A 26,344-nucleotide genomic window follows, 5' to 3' on the forward strand; every position below is an offset into this window, starting at 1 on the left:
CTGGCAGGAACTGGTTCCCTTTGGGATTTTGGCTGGGGGATGGGCAGGGGAGATGGCGCTGGCAAGCGCCTTTGTTCCCCGCCAAACTGAGCTCTGTCGTCCTGGGGCTCAGCAACTCTCCCTCCCTTTGTCCTCCAGACTTCCCGCTTTCGGAGCAGAGCTGTTAACTTATGACCTCCCAGATGCTAAGTCGCGCTTGCTGTCGGAACACACTCCGTCCGGCCCCACTCCGTCTGGCCCCTCCGCTTTTGCAAGCCAGATTCGGGGGCTCTGCTTGGCCGGCAGGCTGCCCCTCTGCCCCGGCTCCCTCCCGCCAGTCCGTGCAGTGTGCACCGCCTCTCCGCCCTTCCTACCCTCTTCTGTGGGCCTCTCGTCTGCGCTTGGCTCCGGAGACTCTGTTCTGCTAGACTTCTGGTGGTTTTCTGGGTTAGTTAGGCAGGTGTAGGTGGAATCTAAGTGATCAGCAGGACGCGCGGTGAGCCCAGCATCCTCTTACGCTGCCATCTTCCTCTCTCAAGACCATTATTTTTCATCTCAAGAAAACTGAATGCTTATCCAGTAACATATTGAGGTGGAGCCCCTGAACTCACAGGGTCAGATCTAAATTCTAGCCCCAGCTTCATAACCACAGGTAACTTACCTAGCCGGTCAGCACTGCAATGTGCTTTATTTATTTGTTTATTTGAGAGACAGCGAGTGAGCAAGCGAGAGACAGAGTGAGCAAACTCGAGTCGGGAAGACAGGGAGAGCGACAGAATCTTAAGCAGGCTCCATGCTCAACACAGAGCCTGACACCAGGCTCAATCCGACAACACTGGGATAACAACATGAGCCAAAATCAAGAGTCAGAGGCTCAAATGACTGAACCACCCAAGCGCCCCTCATCCCTCTTATTTAATTGGATAAATCATTACTGCCTTACCTACCTACCTGTGAGAGTATTTTATAAATCACATAGTGCTACATGAATATCAGTATTATAACCATAATGGATTCTGGGTGTCTGACAGTTGTTTGATGGAAGAAGATAGTCTAAGCCAAAGAACAAGACTCGAGTTTTAACAGAGAGGAAAATATATGAATATTTAAAGTTTCTTCATCAATTGATTTTTCAGGGTTAAAATAAACCTTTGTTTGCAAACTTAGTTTTCTCTTTCAGTGAACTAACTGCATCCTTATAACCGTTCTTTCGAACTTGTGATCATACAGTATACAGAAGAATCCAGCTAATGCTGACTGAGACAGAGCTGACCACCTGCAGATTCATAGTTCTTCCTTTCTTCATCCTAAAACTTCCAAATGAAAATTTAGTGCCCACCAGAAGACAATGCAAAGGTGAAAGTCTAGGTTGGTAAAAACTAAAAAAAAAAAAAATGAATGTCTGTAAGGTCTGGTTATGAAATAAAGTGATTCAAAGAAACTATAAAAAATATTGTGACTGAAACCATACAATAAAACCTTGGATTGCAAGTAACTTGTTCTGTGAGTGTTCTGCAAGTTAAGCAAACACTTTAAATTTTAACTTGATAAACGAGCAATGAATGGCAATACGAGTAGCACATGATGCCTAATGTCACATGATCACAACTAAGCCAGTGGTGTTCTCTCTCTCTCTCTCTCTCTCACTGCAGGATTGTAGGTGATCCTCTCCCATGCTCAGATGCTCAATCTCAGGCTGTGGTGTTTGGAAGCAATCAGTGATTTTTCAGAATGTTGGTAGGTGCCCACAACTGGCACTAAAGTATTTTTTGCCACTTCAAAGCACCTGTGGACAGTCCTTTGCTTCTCCATACAAGAGTCTGCTTAGGAATGCTTTGCTTCATTCTAGGTCAGGCTGACTGCAGATAGAGACCCTTTCCTCTGCTGCCTTCTTGCCTTTTACCTTAAATACAGTATATGACAAAAGGTTATTAATACTGTATTGTAGTCAACATCTGTGCGAATGTACACAATTGTCCCTATGCCCAAAAAGATTCCACTGAGCCAATAGATAGCAGTGATTCTGTTAGTGATAGGGAAAGTCCTACACAATTACCCTCCTCTCTTCTTGTCTCCCTCACACCAGTCACGAAGGTTTTCAAGGGTAAGTGTGGTTATTTTTCCTTCTATTTTGTATTTTCTTTATTATTTTGTATTATATTACAGCATTGTAATATTTTTTTTAATCTTTTTAATGTTTGTTTATTTTTGAGAGAGAGAGAGAGACAGAGCATGAGCAGGTGAGGGACAGAGAGACAAGGAGACACAGAATCCAAAGCATGCTCCAGGCTCTGAGCTATCAGCACAGGGCACGATGCAGGGCTTGAACTCATGAACTTTGAGATAGTGATGTGAGCCAAAGTTGGACGCTTAACCGACTGAGTCACCCAGGTGCCTCAGTATTGTAATCATTTTTATATGAATATTTTTGGCTTGTGGAATGAATCATTTGAGTTTCCATTATTTCTTATGAGGAAATTTGCTTTGATATACAAGTGCTTTCGATTATAAGCATGTTTCTAGAACAAATTAAGCTCACAAACCAAGGTTTTACTATATATCTCTATTGAAAGAAAAAAAATCCTCAATAACTTATTTACAGTACACACAGAAAATAATTTGAAATATGAAGGCTAATATTATGAAGATCCTAAGAGAAAAGACAGAAGAACATTTATATGACTTGAGGATAGGCAAAGCTTTCATAAACAGGACACAGAAAGCAACAACTATAGGGGCACCTAGGTGTCTCAGTTGATTGTCTGACTCTTGATTTTGGCTCATGTCATGATCACAGATTGTGGGATCAAGCCATGCATCTGGCTCTGCGTGGAGCCTACTTAAGATTCTCTTTCTCTCTCTCTCTCTCTCTGCCCCTCTCCCTTGCTTGCTCTCTCTAAAATAAAATTTTTTAAAAGCAGCAATTATAAAAGAAACAAATAGAAATTAGAATTTATCACAATTAACAACTATTTATGAAAGACACTATTAATAAAAAATGGATAGGCAAAGGATACCTCTGGCAGAAAATATTCAAAATACATATATGACACAGAACTGGTATTTAGGATATTTAAAGAATTTCTACAACTCTCTAATAAAAAGTCAAACAATCCAATTTTTAAAACAGGTAAAAGGGGCGCCTGGGTGGCTCAGTTGATTGAGTGTCTGACTTCAGCTCAGGTCATGATTTCACAGTTCGTGGGTTCGAGGCCCACATCAGGTTCTGTGCTGAGAGCTCAGAGCCTGGAGCCTGTTTCAGATTCTGTGTCTCCCTCTCTCTGCCCCTACCCGGCTCATGCTCTGTCTCAAAAATAAACATTAAAAAAAAAAAAAAAAAACATGTAAAAGACTGGAACACTTTATAAAGGAAGAGATACAAAAAGCCAATAAATGTGTGAAAAAGTGCTATCATTCATCTTCAGAGAAATGCAAATTAAAGCATCCAGACATGAATCATTAACATTATTAAGATAGTAATATCTCCAACTTGATCCAATGCAATCCTATCAAAATGCTGGTTGACTTCTTTATAGAAATTGACAAGCTAGTCCTAAAATTCATATGGAGGGGTGGCTGCATGGCTCAGTCGGTTCAGTGTCTGACTCTTGATTTTGGCTCAGGTCGTGGCAATGAGCCCCACATCGGGCTCCATGCTGAGTGTGTCACCTGCCTCACATTCTCTTTCTCTTCCTCTGCCCCTCTCCCCCTGCTTGTACTCTCTTTCTCTCTAAAATAAAGAAAAATAAAATTCATATGGAATTACAATGAATCTAAATACCAAAACTATTTTGAAAAAGAACAAATAGATAAATTGGACTTTATCAAAAACAAAAACTTTAGTACATGGAATACACCATCAAGAAAGTAAAAAGACAACCCACAGAATGAGAAAAAATACTTTCAATTCATTTATCCAATAAGAAACTTGTATCTAGAATATATAAAGAACTGTTATAACTCAATAACAAAAAAAAAACAACCCAATTAAAAAATGGGAAGGATCTAAAGATATTCTTCAAAAGAGGATATTCAAATGACCAAAAAGCAAAAAAAAGATGTCCAATGTTATTAATCACTAGAGAAATGCAAATCAAAACCAGGGCATATCATTTCACACCTACTAGGATGGTTGTAATTTTTTTTTTTAAGGAAAATCATAGTGCTGGCAAAGATGTAGAGAAACCAGAATCTTACACACTGCTGTTGTGAATGTAAGATGGTGCAGCTACTCTAGAAAACTATCTGGCCTTCCTCATATGGATAAACACACAGTTACCATAAAATCCCAAAATTCTACTCCTAGGTACACACCTAAATAGCTAAAAACAACCCAAATGCCCATCAACTAAGAAACGGATACACGAAATGTGGTATATCCATACAAGAAAATAAGATTAGGCCATAAAACAGAATAAACTACTGATACATGCTACAGCATGGATGAACCTTGAAAACATTACGCAAAATGAAAGAAGACTGTCACAAAAGATCACATATTATATTATCTAATTTATTTGACATATCCATAACAGACAAGTTTATAGAAGTAAAAAGCAGATTCATGATTGCTTAGGTCTAGGGAGAGGGGTAGGGGGAAAAGAGGGATAAGAGAGTGATGACTAAAGAGTATGAGGTTTCTTTTTGAAGTGATGTAGTATTTTTAAACTAAGTGTGATAATGGTTGCAGGTTTCTGTGAATATACTAGAAAACCATTGAATTCTATACATTAAATGGATGAGTTGCATGATATGTAAATTATGTCTCAATAAAATTGTAAAAAAATGTAATTCCCTCCAGAAAGGTAATTTATCCTTAATTTATCCAATGGCTTTCCAGTTAAGAGCTATCTGACAAGAAGGTCCAATTAACTAACTTGGGATAACAGGATTCAGAACACCTACATTTTGATAAAGGAAGAGAACTGGGAGGAAGTCTGGAGCATTCATGCAGCTCGGAGAGGGGAAACCTAAACAGGACACTGCAGGCAGTAAACAGTAAAATCATCATGATTCCAGGGAAAAGAGGTACTAAGAAGGGTAAAGCACCACCAGAGATAATTGCCACATACTTCATTATGGCCTAGAATTAGACCTGTTCTGAAGTCCCATCCTTGTGACACAATTTTCATGTAGCCTTTAGTGACTGCTAAAGGTAACTTTCTATTTTTGAGAAGATAACTGATCTATAAATGTCTCTCTTGTGGTGGAGAAAACCTGCCCTGCAAACTGCTGGAGGAAAGCAAAATATGGATGACAGTATTCTGAATAACGAAGGGCCTGCATTTAATCTGTCTTTAATCCTTTTACTAGGGCTCAGGCTGTGTGTCATATCCAGTAAATAGAACTCCATTATGGAACAAAGTCTTATTTTCCTCTCAGAATCATGGTACCCAAAACATATACAACAGTCAATCTGGTGCAATAAAGCAAGAAATAAAAGGCATATAAATTAGAATATGAGAAGTAAAATTATCTTTATATGCAAATAATCATCTTTGTAGAAAACCTTAAGGAATACACAAAAAAGCTACTAGAACAAATAAGTGAATTTAGCAAATTACAGAATAAAAGGCCAATATACAAAATGCAGTTGTATGCCTCTTATACTGGCAAGAACAATCAGAAACTAAAATAACATTGGAGCACCTGGGTGGCTTATTCAGTTAAGTGCCCAACTCTTGGCTTTGGCTCAGGTCATGATCTCATGGTTCATGAGTTTGAGCCCTGTGTTGGGCTCTGTGCTGATATCAAGGAGCCTGCTTGGGATTCTCTCTCTCCCACTCTCTCTCTCTGCCTCTCCCCCATTCGTGCTCTCCTTCTCAGAATAAATAAACATTTTTTAAAAAGAAATTAAAATAACATTAACAATGGCATAAAAAATAAAAATATATAAATCTGATAAAAACAGCTATAAGACCTATACACTGAAAATTACAAAACACTGTCAAGAGAAATTGAAGAAGACCTAAGTAAATGGTGGGCTGTATCACATTCATAGAGCAGAAGACCCAATATTGTTAAGATGACAATTCTTCCTAAATTGATCAATAAATTCAACAAAACCCCAATCAAAATTCCAGCCACTCTTTTTGTATAAGTTGGCAAGCTGATGCTAATATTTATATGAAAGACAAAGAACCTAGCATTACGAAGTGAATTTGAAAAAAGAACAAAGTTGAAGAACCTTCCCTATCTGATTCAAAGACTTATTGTAATCAAGCCAGTGTCATATTGGCATAAAAACAGGCATATAGATCAGTGGAAGAAAATGAAGAAATAGAGTCACTAAATACAGAAGACTGATTTTTCAACAAAGCCTTAAAGGCAAGAAAGGATAATCTTTTTAATAAATGGTGCTGGAACAATTGGCTAAGCATATGCAAATATTTAACTCTGATCCATATACCCTGCATACAAAAATTAACTCAGAGTAGATCATAGACCTAAATGTAAAACCTGAAAATTATAAAATTTTTACAGGAAAAGATAGAAAATTCTTTTGACTTTGGGTTAGGCAAACTTAGATAAAACCAAAAACAAGCATGACCCCCCCCCAAAAAAAAAACAAAAAAAAACTTTTAAGTTGAACTTCATCAAAATTGAAAACTTCTGTTTCTCAAAAGACATTATTAAGAAAAGCAAAAGACAAGCCACACACTGGGTGAAAATGTATGCAAAACATGTATCTGACAAAGAACTTGTATTTAGAATATATTAAGAACTTTTACAATTCTATAAGACAAATGACCCAATTTTTTTTTTAATGAGCAAAATATTTGAATAAACTCTTCACCAAAAAAGATAAGCAAATGGTAAATGAGCACATGGAAAAGGTGCTCAACATCACTAGCCATTAAGAAAATGCATATTAAAACCACAATTGCTTCATAGTCACTAGAATGGTTACAGTTTAAAAAGACTGACTACACCAAGTATTGCAAGGATGTGGAAAAACTAGAACTCTAATACAGTGCAGGTGGTACAGCCACATTGGGAAACAGTTTAGCAACTTCATAAAGAGTTAAACATACACCTATCATGAGACCCAGACATTCCACTATTTTTTTTTAAATTTTTTTTAATGTTTATTTTTGAGAGAGACACAGAGAGCTTGAGCGGGGGAGGGGCAGAGAGAGAGGGAGACACAGAATCCAAAGCAGGCTCCAGGCTCCGAGCTGTCAGCACAGAGCCCGTCGTGGGGCTCGAACTCACAGCCCGTGAGATCATGACCTGAGCCAAACAAAGTCAGACACCCAACTGACTGAGCCACCGAGGCAGCCCTCCAGCCATTGCACTATTAACCAAAAGGTTTTGTTGACACAAAAACTTGAATGCAAATGTTCATGACAGCTTTCTTTATAATAACTGAAAAAAACCCTAATATCCCAAAATGTGGTATATCCCTAAAATAGAATACTACTCAACAATAAAAGGAAACAAACTACTGATAAAAAAAAAAAAAAGTCACAAATGAGTCTCGAAATAATTGCACTGAGCAAAAGAAGCCAGACAAAAAAGTGTACATATATGATTACATTTATATATAAAAGTGTAGAAAATGCAAACAATCCATAGTGATAAAAAGCAGATTAGGTTGCCTCAGTACTGGGAAAAAGGGAAGTGCTGAGAGGGACAGATTACAAAGGCAAATAAGAAAATGTTTAGTGGTGAGTGATACATTCATTATCTTAACTGCATGATTTCAAGGGTAAATATGTTTGTCAAAACTAATCAGATTATGTAATTTAAATATGCAGCAATAATCCATCAAAGAATACCTCAATAAAGTTATATTTTAAAAGTCCACCTACAAATATAATTTTTTAAAGTAGGAGGAGAGTATTAACTGCATTCAACCCCAAGCACCCTAAATATCTGTTTAATTTCACAAATCATTAGGTTAAATGCAGTTGCTTCTTGCTTAAATGAAGGTATTTTTCAAATTTGTTACACCACCTAGCAACTGAAGCCAAATTCTCTATTAAGGAAAAATTGGGCAAACCACTAAAGTGAATTAGCTTGGTAGAAAGAGCTAAGATCCTTGGTTGGACATTGAATGGATCTCTCCCTCTAATTTCCAAATATTTGGTTCTAAGGGCATAATCCAATTATCCCTACAAAATCTCTTCAAGACCTTTGCTGAAATATTCATTTTTCCTAATTTTCAAAACCATAAAATATTTACTCTTTACAATGACAGTAATAGCTATATCAACACTGTTACAGTCCTGATGTGCTGTGCCGAGTCTTTTAGGTCTGTGAGGTCCCTTTCTAATGGTCCCATTCATAGCATCTGTATTCTAAAATCAATTACTCTAGGAATGCTTTTCTTTTTGTTGGCTTCTTTTTCAATAGTATCTCTTGAATTTATAAACATAAGAGCAAAGAAATTAAAAGATATAACCACATTGCTTAAATGGTTATTTCCTCTTCACCACTTACCCAGCATCTACCTAGATATTCTGATCTATTTATTTTAAAAGGAAAAACCGAGGCAATAGAAATAACGTTTTGATAAGTTATGAACTGTCATTCCCATTCATCTTCAGTCTTTTATTCTCTTCCCACTCTCTTTGGAATTTGCCACTTCTGGCACATGCCCTATACACAAAAGTCAGAATCAATGGATTTCCATTACAAAAGTAAAAGGAAAGCTTATTGCTTAGTAATGTTTGATAATCTCACAGTATAATCAAGAGTTGTAAATACACTCCTTAAAAAATGTGTTAATACAGTGGCACTTAAAAAATTAGGGGTGCCTGGGCGGCTCAGTTGGTTAAGATTTCAACTTCAGCTCAGGTCATGATCTCGCAGTCTGTGAGTTTGAGCCCCGCGTCAGGCTGTGTGCTGACAGCTTAGAGCCTGGAGCCTGCTTCGGATTCTGTCTCCCTCTCTCTCTGCCTGACTCGCGCTCACACTCTGTCTCTCTCTCTCTCTCTCTCAAAATAAGGAATAAACATTAAAAAATTATTTTAACAAAAAAATTTTATATATGTAATATCTGGTATTACTTTATTTTAAAAACACTTGCTTAGAGAGTATTATGCTATGCAAAATAAGGTAGTCAAAGAAAGACAAATTACCGTGTGATTTCACTCATATGTGGAATTTAAGAAACAAAACAAATAAGCATAGGTTAAAAAAGAGAGAGGCAAACCAAGAAACAGACTCTTAACTATAGAGAACAAACTGATGGTTACCAGTAGGGAGATAGGTAGGGGGATAGGAAATAGGGATTAAGGAGTGCACTTGTTCTGATGAGAACTGGGTGCTGTATGTTAAGTGTTGAATCGCATAAATTGTATACCTGAAACTAATACTGTACTGTATGTTGAATAGCTGGAATTTAAATAACAACTTAAAACAGAAAACACTAGCTCTGAAATGAATAAATGAATGAATCAATCAATCAATCACTTGCTTTGGTGACGGAGGAGGAGGGGAAGGACAAGACGGAGGAAAATAAAAAAGGAGAAGACTTCAAGTCAAGTCAGCTTAGACTTGAAGGTTCATAGAGCCCAGCATATGGAAAATGGCAAGTGCCCCACAAACATTTGTTGAAAACATACATAAATGAACTAGCCTGATTTCACTATCACTTAATCATCCACCTCCACTTTAGTTTACTAGCATCACATCCATCGTATCACATTGTCTCTTTAGCAGCAAAAAAGCAAAGTTTGAGAATCATTTAAATCTGAGGGACATGTTATGGTCAATTAAGCAATTTTGGTTAGTAAATTTAAGATAGTAAATTTAAGAAACAGAATGAATTCACCTAATGAAAAAGTATTCAGTCAAGGATAATACTGTTAAATTAAAAATAAAATCCTAGCTCTGTTGCTTTAGGGTCTATTGTGAGAGTTGTCATCATCTTAGATATAAGGTTTATGTGTACCAACCAGAGTATAACCAGCATGAATCTGCAGAATGTCTAAACTATAAAATATAGACATGTATTATATTTTCATGTACATAAAGTAACTAATTAGCCAAATAGGTAAGTATACCATGGTAAATATATTTTGTGGGCATATTTAGACTAATTACTTAATGAAGAAGTAAAAATAGTTAAATCTTCCAGTAACATAAACTCGTATTTTTGAAGTGCTTCAAAGATTTAAGCCATTTCCTCCCTTAATGCAAACTTTCCTCTGAAGCTATATAAATACTATACTTATAGCAAGTCCTTTTTCCATAGCTAAGAGAAAGATAATATTTGGCTCCGTGTCTAAATTATCACATACTCTGAATTTTAACAAGATACAACAACATGCTAGGACTATGTTTGAATTTCATCACGGAGTCCCAAGGTTTGGATGTTCACTTACCTCGTACTTTAAAGTACTTTACGTGCTTTGCCACAGCCTCTGTAATGCTTTCATCTGGGCAGGTTTTTACACCATTAGGAAACAGGATAGATCGCCTTCTTCTGAGCAACCACTGTTTCTCAGCTTCTCTGTGGTCCAAAGGTAGTTTCTTTTCAGTAGAATGAGAAGGCTCCCCGGATTCCTTGTCAGTCAGGCGAAAAGAAACTGCACTCTTGGGTTCTTGGATATCTTCTAAAGATATGTAGGTTTGTGCTACATAGTGAAAGCATAGACAAGTCTTCTGATAATGAATGAAGATACAGAATGAAAAGTAACAAAGAAAAACTGACTTTTGTGCCACATTTGGATTTTGAAGTCAATGCTCAAATTGTAAACATGCATACTTAAGAGGGGAGGAGTGAGCAGTCAATCTTTTCTCTATCTAATTCCTACTCCTTTATTTCAAGATTCTTAGTTGTTAAAATCAACTATATATCCAATTTCAATACAAGAAATAAGCAGAAGTAAGTCTGAAGAAGAAATTACTAATGAAAAGGAAAACCAAAAATATTAAGAGAGATTTTAAAAGTTTAAATGAAGCAATATCAAAGCCTAACAGAGTAGTATTTGATTCAAGTTCTTACAATGGTCATATTAAATTAAATAATGTTAAAGAGAATATACTAGAGATATAAAGAAAAATAAAAAATTAAAATTAAAAAGCTTTTTAAATACCTGTTAATGATGGAAGGTTTCCTTCTATCACGACAAATATCAAAATACCCAGAGAAATCTTCCCAAAATGAGGAAACATAATCATTTGGGCCAAAATCAAAGGAATAAGGAGAGGCCAAAATCCTTGAGCACCCAAAAAAGCCTTGAAACTTCCAGTAACGAATTATTATAGAAAAGGTCTAACATTTCAAAGTTTATCTTTGAAAACTGACAACCATTCCAAACCCATTACAAATTAGCTTAAATAAAAATGGTGTCCTTTCAAAATACCTCTCACTTCTTTTCTGAAAGAAGCAGCATGCTATGAAAGCAGAAGAGATAAGCTAATTAGAACAGATGGAGAGAGACAATTTCTTTATTCTAATCCAGTCAGCTAAGCTCTTTACAAACACGTTCTTTGCCATTACCAGACAGTCCACTTAAAAATAATGTTTCACATATAATTCACTGAGCTTTACAATTTTTCTGAATCTACTAGTTGAACCTGATAGATTCACATGTACTTTGGGTTTTTCTAGGGCCTGTTATTTGTAAACATATAATTTGTAAGCCCAGACTCACTATACCTATCTACTTCAGAAATACAGAGCTACACACAAAACTAGCTCTAGTTTTGTCATAGTTACTGTCTTTCAAATCTCTCTCCTTGGTTAGAAATTTGAAAATCTTTGGTTATAACCACTTAATAACTTCTTCCTTTTATAGAAAATGGGATAGGAATATAAAGCTAACTCATGATAGAACTGCTGTGAGGATTAAATTCATTAATACACAGAAAATGCACTATTAGAATACTGCCTGGCACATACTAATCATACAATATTAATGACAGCCACATGATAACTGTGTTGCTTAATTAGCTATTAAACATGAGGCCCAGAATGTTTATGTACGTGAGGAACTCGCAACCAACAAAGGATAACTTTTACCACAATGGGACTAGATAAAATTCTTTGTATTAGAGCAGTTGTTTTTATCAAACAAACCTAGTAAAAAGCAATTAAACTAGTCAAAGTCCCTGTGGAAGCTAGGATTTACTATCAAATAGCACTGGATTTACATCTTATGTCCTGTGTCTTTGGAGAAGTTCTCTAAAAAAAAAAAAAGAAAAAAAAAAAGTTTTGTTTTTATTTATTTTTGAGAGAGAGACAGTGTGTGTGTGTGTGTGTGTGTGTGCGTGCGAGCGCACATTAGTGGGGGAGGAGAAGAGGATATGAAGCAGGCTCTGTGTTGACAGCAGGGAGCCCAATGCGGGGCTCCAACTCACGAACCGTGAGATCATGATCTAAGCCAAAGTTGGACACTTAACCGACTGAACCACCAGGAGCCCCTGAAAAAAGAAAAGTTTTGTAAAGATTTAAAGCACATTTCTCTTGAGAATTCTAAAATAGTCAACCCCGATATCTTCAACCCTCAAAGGGATGTACTCAGTTTTAAGAGAAGAGACCAGGTAGGTGGGTGTAGACAGGGAAGCCACATACCCACAGAAGTTTGTCTTTTAGCAGCTCCTGGACAATGTTCCCAAATTTCCACAAGATCAAGCTCAGTTACAAGGGACTCTACAGAAGGAAGGAAAAGCCTATGATTTCCCATAAGGTTTTATATACTTCCAGTCAAGCAAGCCTTCAGAGTATACAAGTCCACTCACAGTTCTTCCAGTCCAGACATAGTTCAACAATTACAGGTCGTTTTCACAATTAAAAAAAAAAAAAATACTGAATACAGATGACATTTCATATTTATTTTAGTTCAGCACATTTCCAAATAAACATTACTGAAAGAAAGAAAACCCAAGATAATTTGCTATGAATAAAAGGCTTAAGCTTGGTATTAAGCCAAAAGCAATTACAGCATAAATAATTTTATAGAATTAAAAAGTAGGTGACAGTGGAAAGAAGAGGACAGCACATAGATTAGAACCAGGTTAGAAATGGCTCTGTATGACAAGAACCCTATTTCCCCCATAACATAAAAAGAAAACAAACTGATTATAAGAGGCATTAAACTTTTCCTAAATCCTAGTTAAGTGATCAGATATGACAAAAAAAAAAAAAAAAAACTACCACTTTTGTTTACTCCAAGAGTTGCAAATTAAAATTAGTATTATCTTCTCTAGGAAGACTTTCCCTGTCCAGTGACAACCCTCTTACTACCTCTCTACCACATCTCACTCTCTCTCCCCTGCCACCTCTCTCTCTCTCTCTCTCTCACATACACACACACACACACACACACACACACATGCAGCAAGGCTGAATTCCCTCCTGAGCCCCCAAGAAACTCTATGATCATTTTTACCAGTAATATTAAAACTATGCATATGTCCATTTCTCCCATTAGCTATAAATGACTCAGGAATAAAAGCTGGGGTTCATTGTTTTGTACCTAGCAAACTGCCTGCTAATAGTACATGCTCCAAAAATGTCTCCTGAACAATCAAATTAACTATATGCTTGTTAAGGCAGAAAGAAAAATTCATCTAACCATCAGTTATTGGAGATGCATTGGGTATTATGAATTCAACAATTTATTTCTAAGAATGGCTCATGATTCTTAAGAAAGGAAAATTACACCTTAATTTGATGAATTGGAAACATGTTTAATATAAAATGTTGATATTCTCAACACATTATTTCCACATGAATTTAGGAAAATGAATTTTAAACAATCTTCAAAACATGATAAAGGACAGTGGTACCTTTGAAAAACATACAAACACAAAAGTTAAGAAGTCATATGAAGATGTATTACATACTTGCTTTCCCAAAGTTAGATGTACAAAATAATTAATAGTCATTTTAAAAAAATCCCCTCCCATACACACACATACTGGGAATAAAATCATGTAATTATAATCATCTTTCTGAGAAATCTCCAAAAGACAAATATCTTTAACAATATAAAGATGGTGACAAGATTAACAAAAATTCAAAAATACTGAGGCTTAACTGACTTCAAATTCACATGATTTTGAAATAAAATGTTCCAATTTTTAGCTTTATCTTAAATTGCCTTTGCTTCACTGCTTTATATACAGTTAACAATATAAATCCAAGAGATACTTAAAACAGAAGATTAAAATAATATTCTTAAAAAACATGTTTTTTTAATCTGAGAAAATACAATATAATTGTCCCCTCAAAATTTTCCTGATAACATTAGGAAAAGGTTGTAAAGTGTTTAATCACATATAATACCACCATCATCACATGAATTCAAAACTGTTCCCTAAACATTTAATAAAAATTTATGCTTCATAGGGATCATAGGTCTCTAAAAACTACAATTTAAAAATATAAAAGCAATTCGAGCAATCTGACTTTGCAGATAAATACTGGGTAAACAGAGCTATAAAATTATATATTTAGTTCTAACAATTAATAAATAAGATTTTGAGGGTATTCTTTAATTAAAGTTATGAGGACATCAATTTTATCTTTGATACTTACAGAAAGTGTGTACGTATATTCTAGGATATCAGAATAGGATAGAAGTCAATATTGATATAGCTATTACCTCAAAGAACTATGTTGAGCTACAAATGTCATTGTAAAAACCTATTTTGGGTAGCTAAATTTTTTTTGTTCCAAACTTCATTCTGAATGAATGAACTAATTTCCCAGATCCCCATATATGACATCAAAAGAAAAAGAAAACATGTAACAATCACAGCAGAGTAACAATTCCATTTAGCAACTGAGAAAAATAAGCTGCGCTTTGAAAGAGTCAATTTCAATCATCTTCCTAACATCATGTCTTCTTTTACACTATACAGAAAGGATGCCGTAAATGGCATTTTCTGAAGCCTTAATACTAAATTCCTCTTTAAAAAAATACATAGTATTCATATTGCATGCTTGAGCCGCAAAGAATAGTATTACAATATAATGTGACTTGTCAACAAATGTGACAAGCACTGGGGCTGGCACCAGGGAGGACCTAACTCCCCTCAACTCCCAGTTATATGGAAGTACAGATCACTTGGTTTTATTATCTACAAAAACATTCCCACATTTACATATGCTATTGCATAATCAGAAGCAAATTTGATCAGAAAAATATCAAATATTTATGAAAGTTTAATTTCTAATAAGTTTCTCTATATCACCCCCATTTCCCACTACATCTATCAGATCCCAACAATCTAATAATATATCTTATTTATTTTAAATAATGTTCAATGACTTATAAAACTACCACAAGTTATTTTCTTCTCTGTGAGCTGACTAACACAAATGCTGGTAAGCAGCTTTCCAGTAATCTTATAGGACATCTGTGTCATGTTTGTACAGATTAACTAGCTACTGCTGCCCTTCTGTTGCTGTAAGTGAAGTTTCAAAATGAGCTCTCGAATATCTTCCCGTTTGGTCTTTATTACATGACGAGGAAACCATTTCTCCAAATGAATTGGAAGTTCAAAATTAACAATAGGATCCTAATGAGAGAAAAGAAAATGAAATCCCTTTAGCAGGACAATTCAAACTTGTTTTAATTTCATTTTACAAGAAATGAAAAATTCCTAACTTTTTTTAGCTTTTTATTTTTAAGTTAATTACTCTCTACACCCCACATGGGGCTCAAAGTCACGACTTTGAGATCAAGCGTCACATGCTCTTCTGGCTAAGCCAGCCAGGCACCCTGAAAAATTGCTAACTTTTTAAAATAACAGCTTTACTGAGATAGAATTCACATACTATACGATTCACCTAAAACTATATATTATCATTCCTCCCCAATTATATCAAAAGTTCCAACTGTATACTATAACCCTCACATGCTGAAAGTACCTTTAAGAATTCTCCAAGCAAGGGGCACCTGGGTGGCTCGGTCAGTTAATTGTCCAAATCTTGATCTAGGCTCAGGTCATGATCTCATGGTTTGGGCGGGGGGTGGTAAGGAGCCCCGTGCTGGTTTCTGCACTAACAGTGCAGAGTCTGCTTGGGATTATCTCTCTGTCTCTGCCTCTCACCCACTCATGCTCTCTCAGAATAAAGCAAATAAATATGAAAAAAAAAAGAATTCTCCAAGCAAGCTTCTAGTCAAAAATACCCTGCTTCTGTACCCACCTTCGTAACACCACACCAAAAAAAAATGGGGCTGGTTGCCAAGACAACCAACAATGTAATTAGAGAGTTGGAACTTTCAGTCTCGCCTCCCTGACCTCCAGAGAGAGGAGAGGGGCCTCACAAGTAACACTGGTAATGACTGAAGTAACGAGCTGATGGTTTAAAAAGCAAAGAGTGGTCCCTTGCTTTTAAAATTTCTTCAATACTGTTACCTATAGCATGGCTGATGAGCTAGAAAAGAACACTCATGCTTGTCACTGTACTCATCTAGCTTATGGCTTTCTGAGCTTCTTGAAAACATGGGTCTTTTAGTTTTGAAATTTTTCCTTCAAATTTTTGTCTGCCTTTCTCTTCCAACCTAATCTTTCTGGAACTCCAATTACATGTAAATTCAAATTTTTTACTCACATCACACTTGTCTATTCTGTTCTTTACGTTCTTTTTTTTCTCTCAAATACAGTTGAATACTTTCTATTGCCCTATTTATTTGTTATTTATTTACTCATTTATGGAAGTTTATTTATTTTGAGAGAGAGACAGTGAGCAGGGGAAGGGCAGAGAGAGAGAATCGCAAGCAGGCTGCACACTGTCAGTGCAGAGCCCAACGTGGAGCTTGAACCCACAAACTGTGAGATTGTGACCTGAGCCAAAATCAAGAGCCAGATGCTTAACCAACTGAGCCACCCAGTTGCTTTTTTTTTTTTTTAATTCTAATCCTGTCTTCTGCTACATCCAAGTCTGCTATTTTTTTTTAATGTTTTATTTTATTTTTGAGACAGAGAGACAAAGCATGAACGGGGGAGGGGCAGAGAGAGAGGGAGACACAGAATCGGAAGCAGGCTCCAGGCTCTGAGCCATCAGCCCAGAGCCCGACGCGGGGCTCGAACTCACGGACCGCGAGATCGTGACCTGAGCTGAAGTCGGCCGCCTAACCGACTGAGCCACCCAGGCGCCCCTCCAAGTCTGCTATTAAACTCAAGCAATAAGTTCCTATTTTTTCTTCCAAGTTTTTATTTAAATTCGTTAGTTAATATATATATAGTTAATATATGTATAATATTAATTTCGTGTAGGATTTAGTGATTCATCACTTGCATACAACGCCAAGTATTCATCACAAGTCCAATAAATTCTTTTTTTTTTCTTATGTTCTATTTATTTTTGAGACAGAGAGAGAGAGAGACAGCCTGAGCAGGGGAGGGACAGAAAGAGAGGGAGACAGAATCTTGAAGACAGGCTCCAGGCTCTGAGCTAGCTGTCAGCACAGAGCCCGACACGGGGCTTGAGATCATGACCTGAGTTGAAGAAGGATGCTTAACCAACTGAGCCATGCAGGCATCCCAGTGCCAATAAATTCTTAATTTCAGATATATTATTATGAAATTTTAGCTGTAGAATACCCACGTGATCTTTTTTAGCAGGTTCCATCTTTTCATCCATTTTGTTCACTCTATTCTCTCTAACGTATTATTCAAATCATTTTAAAGTTCTTATCCATTAAATAACTCTAATATCTGGATTATATGTGATTTACTTTTTCTTTCTTGATTACCTGTAATATTTTTCTTCTTTGTTTGCCCAGTAATTTGTAATTATATGCTGGTAACTGTGAATAAAGAATTTTTACATACCTTAAAGAAGCTCTCCACATACTGCAGTAAATATACTCCACAATCACTGCTATTATCTTGTTTAGGAACTTTAGGGCATAGGTCCACCATGTTTGTTTTGCTGAATTCACGATGAGTTTTTCGTTTAACTTCCCACTCTACTTCTAAATACCTTGAATCATCAAAAAAGTAGAGTGACTCTAGTAGAAATCTCTTTACTATTATTCAACACAAAGATGGAAAATATTTGCTACCAAATGTGTTGCCTCAAGTCAAATTTCCAAGTTTAACAGTACAAATTATAATATGTGAGGCTTCAAGGGTTGCTATTTAAAAGAAAATCATCTGAGTTTCTAACTAAAAGCTAGACTTTTTTCAACAATCCAACTTTCATAACTCACACACATAAGCTCATTTATATTACTAACAAATTACTAAATTTGTTAATTACTAAACTAACAAATTACTTTAAAACTTGAGTTCCCAGTTGTTTCCAGATCCTACAGTAATTACAAAATTACACACATACATATACACACACACACTTATATACACACAAAAATACTAACCCCCCCCCTTTTTTTTGAGTAAGCTCCACACTCAAGATGGGGCTTAAACTTAAGACCCTGAGATCAAGAGTCACACGCTTGCTCTACAGCTGAGACAGCCAGGCCCCCCAGTATATACACACAGAAGTAATAAAAAGGTGAAAGAGTTCTTATTTTCTCTAAAATGATACTTTTGATAACCACTAATAGCCACAATGCTCCTTTGTAAAATTATGCTTTTTGTTCAGTTATGAATACAAATTTTGATTTTACTTTCAATATATACAAGTTATTATCTGAGAAATATTAGTGCTTTAATATTAACATACAATAGGGGATGTTTATTATTGATTAGATTGTAGACCTCATCTAAATACATAATAAAATATAATTCCTGATACAGTCTTTTCAGTAATTCTTAAATATCGTAGCTTCAAAATTATTGAGATTTTAGATAACAGACTGAGAGAAAAATTGTCATTACTTACTCTCGTAAATTCTGAACTGTGTTTTGTATAGAAGCAGCTTTCAAGGAATCTAGTATGAGAATGCATGGCCTATGAAAATCAAAAGAAGAAATCAAGATGTACATACTTGTACATGAATTAAACTTAAATATCTGAGAAAACTATTATTATAGCATGTACCTACCTTTTACACATTTTCTTTGGTACTGGTACTGATATATTTGTCTCGGTACTCTGAAATAAAACAGGAATTTTTATGGCTTTGCAATTAAAACCAGTTTGAATACATTAGTGTTCAGTTAATCTTTAAAATGTTTGAAATACTCTGAAATTAAAATTTCAAGTAAGAGTCCTTTTCATCATCTAAAGTGAGCCAATGTTGTTTTTTCAGAAATTCATTGATTTATTTTCTTATACTAGTGAAACAGTATCTTATACTTTTACATGTAGCTTCAAGAAGTTCTAGAACTTTGACATAGCCTAAAAAACAACCTAGAACTTTAATTACTTTTATTCACAGTTACCATCTCAAGCAAAGATAAACAAGTTAATTTAACCTGCCTTTGCATACATTCTCTAACTCAATATATGATGTCACTGGAGACAAATCTGGGAAAAACAGGCCAAACTTAAGCAGATTCTTTAATGCATAACTTCTTAGTACCTTTATTATTCTAATGTAACAGTGAATCTTTAAGAGATGAATAGGACACAGGGTTTAACCAACTTAACTGACCTTACAATCCTTTTTATCATACTCTGCATCTTACAACAGTTGGTCTAAGGAACTTAATTTGGGAAGACTGTTGTACAAGCAAGAAGAAGGTCTCCTATTGTGCCACTGTTAGAACAGAAAAGGAAACTTCCTTTCTTCTGCCCACCCTATACCAGTAACAGTAAAGACATAAGCCTCTGCCAGGATAGCAAGGCTGCTACTGTCTATACATACAAAAAAAAAAAAAAATCGCTAGGTGGCTACCTTAATCAATTAAGACACCAAATCTAGACCATACATAACAGTTTGGAAGTCCATAAAAGAAAAGTTAGGGGTGCCTGGGTGGCTCAGTCGGTTGAGTGTCTGACTTCGGCTCAGGTCATGATCTCACGACTGGTGAGTTCGAGCCCCGCCTCAGGCTCTGTGCTGACAGCTCAGAGCCTGGAACCTGCTTTGGATTCTGTGTCTCCCTCTCTCTCGGCCCCTCCCCCACTCATGCTCTGTCTCTCTCTCTCTCTCAAAAATAAACATTCAAAAAAAAGAAAAAAAGAAAAAAGAAAAAGAAAAGTTAACAGAACCTAAAAATGTGGACACTAAACCTGCTATTAAACAACCAATGGGTCAACAAAGAACTCAAGGAGGAAATCACAAAACTACATGGCAACAAATGAAAATGAAAACACATTAGCCCAAAATCTTTGGGATGCTACGAAAGCAGTTCTAAGAGGTTAGTTTATAGTGATATAGGCATACCTCAACAAATAAAAATTTCAAATAAACAATCTAACCTTACACCTAAAGAAACTAGAAAAGTTAGATCCAACAAAGCCCAAAGGTAGTAGAAGGAAGGAAATAATAAAGACCAGGGTGGAAATAAATGAAATAAAAACTAAAAAATAACAATAGAAAAGATTCCTTCTTTCATATCTATAAAGAACACACTTACTTGGGAATCCTCTGTGCCCAAGGACAGTGTTGAAGTAGTATGTACATCATTATCTAGTTAGAAATAATAAAGCAATAATGAGTGCTTATTTTATATCTAATATCAAGTATTTAGATGTGGTTTGGACCAGTATTAATGGCAATGGCTATTAATATTCTGCTTACTGCTTAGACTATAGCTATAAAACATGTAATTTTCTTTTTTTCTCAAAATAAGTAGGCTTATTTGCTTACTGAATTAACATTTGGGTTGTAACATAAGAAAAATCATGGAAGAAGTTTAAGAGACCTGAAGTTTAAGTAAGAATTTTAAGAATTTTAAGTAAACCTAGTCAGTTTACTAGCATTAACAAGAAATGTGTTCATTTAAATTGAGAAAAAATGTGGGATTTCACCACCCAAAAACTCTTAGAATACATTAATTCAGTAGGGTTGCAAGATACAAAATTAATGTACAGAAATTTGTTGCAGTTCTATATACTAATAACAAAGTAGCAGAAAGAGATATTAAGAAAACAATTCCACTTACAATTGCACCAAAAAGAATATGAATATATATATATATATATATATATATATATATATATATATATATGGTATCATGTCATTTGCAAATAGTGACAATTTTACTTCTACCTTACCAATTTGGTTGCCTTTTTTTATTTTCTTGTCTAATTGCTGGACTTCAGTACTATGTTGAATAAAAGTGGTAACAGTGGACATCTTTGTTCCTGATCGTAAAGGAGAAGCTTTTAGCTTTTCTCCATAAGTATGATGTTAGGTATGGGTTGTCATTCATGGGCTTTATGATGCTGCTGAACTATGTTCCCTCTAAACCCACTTTGTTGGGAGTTTTTATCATGAATGGATGCTTTTTCTGCATCTTTTAAGATGAGCAAATGGTTTTTATCCTTTAATTTGTTAATGTGATGTGTCACGTTGGTTGATTTGCAGATACTGAACCATCCTTTCATAGCTGGAATAAATCCCACTTAACTGTCTTTAAATGTAGTTTTGGATTCAGTTTGTTAATATTTTGCTGATGACTTTTCCTTCTGTGTTCAGCAGGGATATTGGCTTGTAGTTTTCTTGTTTTTTAGTTTCTTTGTTTTTTAGTGTCTTTGTCTGGCTTCAGTATCAGAGTAATGCTGGCCTCATTGAATCAATTTGGAAGCCTCTCTTCTTTTTTTTGGCGGGCGGGGGGGGAATAGTTTGAAGACAGTAGATACTAACTCTTCTTTACATGTTTGGTAGAATTCATCTGTGAATTTATCTGGTCATTGATTTTTTCTTTGGTTTTTGATAATTGGTTTAGTTTCTTTACTAGTAAAAAAAAAAAAGAATACAATACCTAGGAATAAACTTAACAAAGGAGGCCAAAGACCTGAACTGGTCTATGCCTGAAGATCCATAGTATGAATTCTTAGTCATGTTAGCAAGATTATTTTATAAAAAATGCTATGATAAAACTTGACATAACATTATAACTTAAGAATTACATTTTATCTATACATGAGGTTGGGCATCTATATGAAAATTTCAGATTTCTTATTCTTTCTACTAGTTTCATTAAAAAAAAAAATACTACCACCAGGGCTCCTGGGTAGTTTAGTCAGTTGAGCATCCAACTCTTGATTTCAGTTCAGTTCATGATCTCATGGTTGTGAGATCGAGCCCCACACTGGACTCTGTGCTGAGCATGGAGCCTACTTCAGATTCTCTCTCTCTCTGGCTCCTTCTGTCCCTCCCTCTTTGCCTCTCTCTCTCTCTCTCTCTCTCTCCCCCTCCCTCCCTCCCTCCCTCCCTAATATATATGTATGTATATATATATATATATACATATATATACATATATATGTATATATATATATACATACATATATACACATATATATGTATGTGTATATATATACATATATATACATATATACACATATATATGTATGTGTATATATATATACATATATATACATATATACACATATATATGTATGTGTATATATATATACATATATATACATATATATATATATATATACACACACCATATTTTAACCTCATATTGTTCACTATAATCATTCTACTGTTGTCGTCATCATTAAAAACAGTATCTACATTAAGTTTACCACCTATTATTTTGTTGTCATGTTGAGATGGCTGAGCCTGTGAGTGCTGGGATACAGTTTGTGGAAAATCTTCATATACAGCTTCTTCTAACCATGGAAAACAAATGACAGCAAGATACCAATGAGATCTGTTGAAAAAGAAACACAATCTTAATAACACGAAATCTAAACAATGCAGAGCAATGTGTTTTAGATCTACAGCTGAGAAAGTGGGTAAAACAAACTTCATACCAATTAACTACACTGTAATATCTGACATAACACGGACCACACATTCCAAAAGTAATTAAATGAGTAGTAAGACTACTTAGGGTAAAATCTGAGTTATTTCAAATTTATTTACTTTCATATAATCAGTGCTTCCTATTGAAGAACTGCTTTAATAAATAAACTCATAGCATCATCTTTTTTCTGTTAGTGCTTAAACAGTTTGTTCTCTTAAATATTTTAAGGTTTATTCTAAAATCTTTTCATCTTTTACTTAGTAAGAAATTCTTTTGAGCCCAAAAAAGAAAAATTCAATGTCTCAGTCATTACAGTCTTATGGGCATTTGTCATTTTTATTTTTTCTACTATATTTACAATATGACCATTTGCCAAATCAAAATCTAATATAGTCACTCACAGTTTTAGCTACTTCTTTGGAAAATTTAAACATAGTACTTGAGATGCATACCCATACCTTTTACTGATTATTAATCTAAAAATGCACAAAATATTTTTTTCTGTACTCTCCAATTTTGTTTTTAAATAATCCGAAATACTCACGACTCATTTACAGGCACAAAGATGTAATCTTTGTTAAAGATGTTTATGTGACGAGTCCATGTTCTTACTCTTTTATGTCTCCTCTGTGCCATTCTGGGAATATGAAAGATACTTGTATTTTACATATAAAAAATTAAAAATTGAAGATACAGATTTCAGGAGTCATTTTTATACACTGAAAAATGTGAGATTCAGTTTACTTAACCATCTTCTTCAAGATATATAATATTTAACGCATATTAAGATATATAATACTCATTTCCTTTCATTAATTTCTAATTGTTGTTAAACTTAATGACTGTTTATAAACAATGTCATAGATAGAATAGAAGGAGCAATTTATAAAATGGTTTATAGACTCCAAAAATAGCTCAGTAACTGTATGTAAACAGCTAAACCTATTTATTTACTTTAGTTCCATCTGGGCATGATAAAAATATTATCATTAAGCCTTAAAAGAATTGTCTAAATGTTATACCTGTGATGAGGGAGGTGTTAAAGCTAACAGGAGGAATGAGGCATATATTCTTAGATTTTTTTAAAGATGACAGTCATCTCCTTTCATTTTACATATAAGGAAATTATAAGACAATGAGTTGAAAATACCCACTATTCATCCATCTTTCATTTACTTCTTCAACATAGATTTATTAGGTTCTTAATAATAAATAATAAAAATCACCCACGCTGCCCTTAAGGAGTTCACAAAATGAAGAGGGTAGAAAAAAACCGCGTCTAAAATATAACTGTCATAAGGGACACAAAGGAATTATGTTATAGCATTTAGAAAAGCCACCTAGAAAAGAACTAGGACACACAAATAATTGTTTCTTTATCTTATCAGGAAAATAAGGAAGGAAGATATTAAACCAAGTTTGAATATCAAAAAAATGTTTTTAAATTTTTTTTTTTCAACGTTTTTTATTTATTTTTGGGACAGAGAGAGACAGAGCATGAACGGGGTAGGGGCAGAGAGAGAGGGAGACACAGAATCGGAAACAGGCTCCAGCCTCCGAGCCATCAGCCCAGAGCCCGACGCGGGGCTCCAACTCACAGACCGCGAGATCGTGACCTGGCTGAAGTCGGACGCCCAACCGACTGCACCACCCAGGCGCCCCCAAAAAAAAGTTTTAAGGGGGGTGCCTGAGTGGCTCAGTTGGTTAACCATTCAACTCTTGATTTTGGCGCAGGTCATGATCCCAGGGTCATAGGATCGAGCCCAGCATCAGGCTCTGACCATGAAGCCTGCTTAAGATTCTCTCTCTCTCCCTCTGCCCCTCTCCCTGTTCATACTCTAAAATAAAAATTAAAAAAAATAAACATTTAAAAAGTAAAACTTAAAAAAAAAAGACTTTCAAAGTCTTGCTTAAAAAAAAGTTTTAGAAAAGAGGTGGTGTGTAACTTCTGGCTCAGGGCCTCCAAGAATTTTTTTTTTTTTAATGTGTATTTTTGAGACAAAGAGAGACAGAGCTGGAGCGGGGGAGGGGCAGAGAGAGAGGGAGACACAGAATCTGAAGCAGGCTCCAGGCTCTGAGCTATCAGCACAGAGCCTGATGCAGGGCTCAAACCCATGAACTGTGACATCATGACCTGAGCCAAAGTCAGAGGCTTAACCAACTGAGCCACCTCGGCGCCCCCAAGAACCTCCTTTTTATGCAAGGAATTAAATAAGTTGTTTTATATTTATATACCAAGTAATATAGGAAAAGAAATCTTTGTCTCATCCCTGTTCATCTGAATATCTAACCATACTCACAGGAGTAAACATTAGGAGAAGATGGAATTTAGAATGAGCTAATAAAAGGTGGTAGGAATTAGACACTATGTAGACTTTAACTTCATAAAATGATCAGAAGTCACATGTTTACTGAATTTTGTTTCAGAATGACCCAATCATTATAATGATTATGAACAATTATTTTCAAATAGTGCATAGCCTATTAATTTGCTTTTCCATTTGAAAATCTTAAAGATAGACACCTGGTTTTCTTTTGTTTTGTTATGTTGGTGTTTGATTTCCTGATCATACTGGACTTATTTGATTGATATATTAGACACTAGATGGAACAAGGAGAATGGGAGAGGTTATGGGAAACACGATATAATCTCTTATTCTCAGTTCCTAACTCTTTGGAAGATCTTTAATTATATGTCTAAGAGTTCTCTCCCATTCAATAAAATATATTATTATTCTCTTTCGAGTTCCTAGTATGTTACAAGCACTGAGAAAAAGGCACTGGGACAGAGTAGAAAATAAGACAAAATGAAGAGGGTAGAAAAAAACCGTGTCTAAAATATAAGTGTCATAAGGGACACAAAGGAATTATGTTATAGCATTTACCTTCATGACCTCATGAAGTTTAACCTTAGGACAAGCAAACAAACCAATGATCACAAACCATGTTACAATACAAAAAAAGTGCCAGGAGAAGAAATTTCAGTCAGAAAATAGGAAAAGAGCTTAGCATATTTGAAAACTGAAAGGAGGAAGGCTGAGCTGAAGGAGGGTAAGTGAGGAGAAAGAATGTCATGAGGTGAGAGTATGGAGATGGGCAGAAGCCAGATCTCTCAGCATCTCATAATCCATAGTAATGGGTTTGTGCATCATTTAGTCTGCAATTCCCTTACACTAGTAGTTGGAGTTTCTTGTCAGAGATTTATTTACCATTAAGGTTTATACCCCTTACCACTCTGCTTTGTGGCTATCTTCTTATTTTTTTACTGATTTGTAGAAATTCTTTGTGTGATAACTAATTACATATATATCAGGCCAAGCATTAACCTAAGTATTTACCTGTGAGGGGATAGGGGAACTGAGCCCCGCCATGGAGTTAAAAACCCACCTATATAATTTTTGGATCCCCAAACCTTAACTACTACTAATAGCCTACTGTTGACCAGAAGCTTTACTGATTACATAAAGCCAATTAACACATATTTTGTGGTATATGTATTATATATTTTTATAATACAGTAAGCTAAAGAAAAGAAAATGTTGAGAGAATCATAAGGAAGAGAAAATACATTTGCAGTATTTACAGTATATACATGTACTGTATTTATCCCAAAAAA

The 26,344-nt window shown here is 35.2% G+C and overlaps 2 protein-coding genes across 10 annotated transcripts in view; both read right to left on the reverse strand.

Annotated features, from left to right (window-relative positions):
- The window catches only part of IMPG2 (interphotoreceptor matrix proteoglycan 2), an 85,465-nt gene extending 74,097 nt beyond the window's left edge, over positions 1 to 11,368 (reverse strand). For 2 of the 3 annotated variants that reach the window (XM_019448226.2, XM_019448224.2), the window contains exons 1-2: positions 11,028 to 11,367; positions 10,314 to 10,565 (exon numbers count right to left, since the gene is read on the reverse strand). In XM_019448226.2, coding sequence (XP_019303771.1) covers positions 10,314 to 10,565; positions 11,028 to 11,112 — 337 coding nt within the window. In that variant the 5' untranslated portion in view covers positions 11,113 to 11,367. Of the gene's footprint in view, positions 1 to 10,313; positions 10,566 to 11,027 lie in introns of all 3 variants that reach the window. The other variant, XM_019448225.2, reaches the window with a different exon arrangement.
- Positions 11,369 to 13,605: 2,237 nt separating this feature from the next.
- The window catches only part of SENP7 (SUMO specific peptidase 7), a 149,226-nt gene continuing 136,487 nt past the window's right edge, over positions 13,606 to 26,344 (reverse strand). For all 7 annotated transcript variants that reach the window (XM_019448229.2, XM_019448231.2, XM_019448230.2 and 4 more), the window contains 7 exons: positions 23,273 to 23,365; positions 22,508 to 22,632; positions 20,380 to 20,432; positions 18,903 to 18,952; positions 18,740 to 18,808; positions 17,725 to 17,875; positions 13,606 to 15,462 (listed from right to left, as the gene is read on the reverse strand). In XM_019448229.2, coding sequence (XP_019303774.2) covers positions 15,325 to 15,462; positions 17,725 to 17,875; positions 18,740 to 18,808; positions 18,903 to 18,952; positions 20,380 to 20,432; positions 22,508 to 22,632; positions 23,273 to 23,365 — 679 coding nt within the window. In that variant the 3' untranslated portion in view covers positions 13,606 to 15,324. The remainder of the gene's footprint in view (positions 15,463 to 17,724; positions 17,876 to 18,739; positions 18,809 to 18,902; positions 18,953 to 20,379; positions 20,433 to 22,507; positions 22,633 to 23,272; positions 23,366 to 26,344) is intronic.

This window comes from Panthera pardus, unplaced genomic scaffold, assembly GCF_024362965.1.
Source record: "Panthera pardus isolate Hobbes unplaced genomic scaffold, ASM2436296v1 HiC_scaffold_16, whole genome shotgun sequence".
In the NCBI taxonomy this organism is placed as follows: Eukaryota; Metazoa; Chordata; class Mammalia; order Carnivora; family Felidae; genus Panthera; species Panthera pardus.